The sequence below is a fragment of the Ananas comosus genome, linkage group 25 (genome assembly GCF_001540865.1).
Source record: "Ananas comosus cultivar F153 linkage group 25, ASM154086v1, whole genome shotgun sequence".
NCBI lineage: Eukaryota > Viridiplantae > Streptophyta > Magnoliopsida > Poales > Bromeliaceae > Ananas > Ananas comosus.
In genome coordinates this window covers 297,903-301,765 of record NC_033645.1, presented here as the reverse complement: position 1 = coordinate 301,765, position 3,863 = coordinate 297,903, and the positions used below count along the sequence as shown (strand labels likewise).

General features: G+C 37.8%; 1 protein-coding gene across 1 annotated transcript; it reads left to right on the top strand.

The window, feature by feature from the left end:
- Window positions 410-1,644, top strand: LOC109728910 (chaperone protein dnaJ 11, chloroplastic). Its single transcript, XM_020259453.1, has one exon. The coding sequence runs from the start codon at window positions 679-681 to the stop codon at window positions 1,249-1,251; it is 573 nt and encodes a 190-aa protein (XP_020115042.1). The 5' UTR covers window positions 410-678; the 3' UTR covers window positions 1,252-1,644.

Here is a 3,863-nt window from a genome sequence, read left to right as displayed (position 1 = left end):
TTATAATATTTAGAATTTTTAAATCAGCGATTAGTTTTGTTTGAATTTAATTTGGAATATTTTCAAAAAATAAAAATGTAACAAAATATAATACTAAAGTTTATATTTATTTTGCCTTATAAGTATAAATAATTTTCTATTAGAATTTCATTTATTTTAAATATTTCTACATTATTAAATTTAAGAATAACTCACTACAATCATTAAAATTTTTAATTTTGAATTTTTTCGACAGATGATAATGAAAAATTATAGAATTTATATTCTACATATTTTCAGTACTCTAGATCAAATCTAAGAAAATCGATCGTTGATTCGAAAGTTTCAACAACAAAAACGATTTAATGGCACAGAAACTACCGTGCTTTTAGAAGCACACAAGCTTTGCTCCTAAATACAATATATTTTGTTCGGAGAGACATGAATGAATGAATTACAGTATATTTATCGAACAGCATTGTACAGCATCTTATTCTAGATTTTCTTTTCACTTGGCCAGCAGAGAGAAAAGTTCTTGAATCATTCGGGAAGATGCCGGAAAAAGAGGGAGCGGTCCAAAAATAAAAAGAGTGCAGCAGGTCTACGCAATGATCTTCTGTACCCTCAAGAGTCAAAGAGTATCTCCGTCCATAGATAGAGAGGCGCGGATATCGCCTCCCCCTCCCCCTGCTTATAATAATGGTAATCCCCCCAAACCATCGTCTTCAACCTCTCCAATCTCTCCCCATCTCCGTATTCTCCATGGTTGCTGTTGCATCGCTCTCCCTCTCCTCTCCGAACTCCCTTCTCGGGCTTCGGAACCCTCCCCGTCCCCCTCCTCTCCCCCGTCGCCTCCGCCTCCGCGCCTCCGCCGCCGCCGCCGCACCCTCCGCCGCAGCCGGCGGAACGCTGTACGACGTGCTCGGGATCGGCGCGGCGGCGACGGGGCGCGAGATCAAGGCCGCGTACCGGCGCCTCGCGCGCGAGCGCCACCCCGACGTCGTCCGCGGCGCCTCCGCCGACGAGTTCATCCGCATCCACGCCGCCTACGCCACCCTCTCCGACCCCGACCAGCGCGCCCGCTACGACCGCTCCACGTCCCTCTCCTCCGCCGCCGCCGCCGCCGCCGCCGCCGCCGCCGCCGCCGCCGCCGCCGCGGCGCCACCGCGCGGCGATCGGAGGCCCTTCTCCTCCTCCTCCTCCTCCTCCTACGCGGCCCCGAGCTTTGCCAGATCCGGGCGCAGGACGTGGGAAACGGATCAGTGCTGGTAGGCCGGGGGGTGGGGGGTTATCGTCAGCATCCTGATCCGATCTTAGGGTTTTTCCGCGCCTCGCGAAGAGGACAGGGATCGACGGCGATCGATTCGAAAAAGGGTACACGATGATCCGATCTTTCGATTCCGATCTCAGAAGAACATTATAGAAGGATCTGGATGGATGATTTTACTGTACTATATGCAATTATTATTCTGAGAGGTGGATTAGTGGACGGAGGAGGAGGAGGAGGAGGAGGGTTTATGTGCATATTAGTAGACACAACCCTCCTCATCATACGCTGATCTTGTGGTGTTCTAATTATAACTCTCTTTTTTTTTTTCTTTTCTTTTCTTTTTGTGTAACCTTGTAGAAATCGAATTAATGGAATTATGATCTTAGTTTCATCTTCTTGCGCGGCGCCCTCTCTCTTTTTTACTTTTTTTTTTTACCTTTCTTTCTTTCCCTCAACTTTTTGGGATCTTTAATTGTTTTGCTCTGGATAAATGCTCTCTTGAATTTAGCATTAGGTTTTGTTTGGATTCTTCAGTCAAAGTTTAATAAATTATTTTTCGAAAAAATATACATGGAAATTTTTTTTTTTTTCATCTATTTAGTTAAAAATTACTTTTTTTCAAAAAAATTACTAGATTTTATTAAAAAAATTAAAAATACTGATTTTTATAAAATGTGAAAATGTTTTTCTAAAAGTATAATTTTCTTCAAAACTGAACATGCGAAAAATCAAAGCACAAAAATCATAAAAAAAAACACCGTTTCACTGTTTTCCTAAAAAATTTCTATATTTTTTTAAAGAATCAAACGCCCGCTTAGAAATCCAAAATTGTCGCGCCACGCGATTTGTTAACCTAACGGCGCCTCCCACAGTTTTTCTTCTTCTTTTTTCTTTTTATTTTTAAGAAAAACTCCCACAGTTTTTCATAAAGCAGAAAACCACGAGTCCCCCTAAACTGCATGCCAACTGCAAAAGAGAGAGAGAGAGAGAGAGAGAGAGAGAGAGAGCAGGATCATGGACGCAATGATTTTCAAGAATTGTTGATTTTTTCAAAATTTTCTATCAGCAAGGACATTTCTTAAGAGCATCTTAGGGTGTGTTTGTTTGGATAAAAGTGAGGGGGAAGTGGAGAGGAGGGAAGTTGTTTACGCCGTAAGCTATCACTTTCGTTGTTTGTTTTGCCGTAATTTTATTACAGCCGAAAGTCGAGTTCACCCAAAATAAGGCAATTGACTTCGCCTTCCCACGGAGCGAAGTCAATTCCGGTGGTGAAGTGCAAAGAGGCAAAGGAGTTTGTTAAATTTGGTTAGGTAATGCGATCAAATTTGGATAGGTAAGTTTTAATATATTTTTTGTCTAATTTGTATATTTAGAAAATGATGAAAAATGAATTTGTTAAATGTTAATAAATTTTTAACTTTAGAATTTTATTTGTTGCATTATTATAATTTATATGCAAACAAATAATATAATTTTTTAAAATTTTATTTTATAATTATACATATATATAATTATATACATATATAATTACATTAATTTTTATTTATTATAATTTATTATTCACTAAGTTACAAAATAGACAATAATATCACTTCGGAGGTAAGTATATTGGGGGTGGAGAGCTACACTTTTTACGTCATCTACTTCCTACCAAACAAACAACAGAACTCACAAAATTGCCCTTCCACAGTTAGAAACAAACAGCGAAAGTGAATTAATTTTCACCTAAACTCCACTTCAACCAAAGTCCACTTCCACTCCAAGTCTACTTATGTTGAAACAAACATGCCCTTAGCCTTTCATTAAAAAAATAATGCTGTGTGTACTCGCATAAAACAATAAAAATTAAATGAGTAGAGCTATTAGTCCGGCTGGGATATTTTTTTTTGAGAAAAGGCAGCATGCTACCGTTTCATTTATAGAGTAGTTGAATTTAGCAAACGTGGGAAGCAACTCGGCTTCCGGAGCGAAGCGAAAAAAATAATAATAATAATAATAATAATAGTTTGGTGTTATTGATAGTATTCCAGCCTAGTTTTAAAAATATTATACTTTTGAAAATATAATAGATTAGTGCTTCTAACTTTTTGACCCTTGGATCAACTTCTTTAATAATTTTTGATCTTTGCATTAATACTATTGCTCTAGGAGGGCTACTCAACTCTAGAGGGACTACTATCATTTCGACCGTATAATTCTTGATCCAAAGTCAAAAAAGTCGGAAGCACCACTCTCTTATACTTTCGAAAGTATTGTAGCTTTACGCAAATTAAATTTAGATTAAAGTGATTAATTTTTTTGGGATGGTACATGGAGTTCATTGCATTTGTGCAGAACCTTCGGTAATATAGCTTTCGAAAGTACAGTAGCTCTAGACAAATTAAATTAAGATTAAATTAATTTTTTGGATGGTAATGAAGTTCATTGCATTTGTGCCGAACCTTGGATAATACAGCTTTAGTTATCCCCATGGATTTTTGGGACTGCTCAGTTTAATATAATTAAAAATACATACAGTTAAAAGTATAAGAGTTATAACTATATATATCTTATTTAGTTGGATTTAGTAGATAGTATTGTAATGGTAAATAATTTGTTTAAAATTTTTCTACTT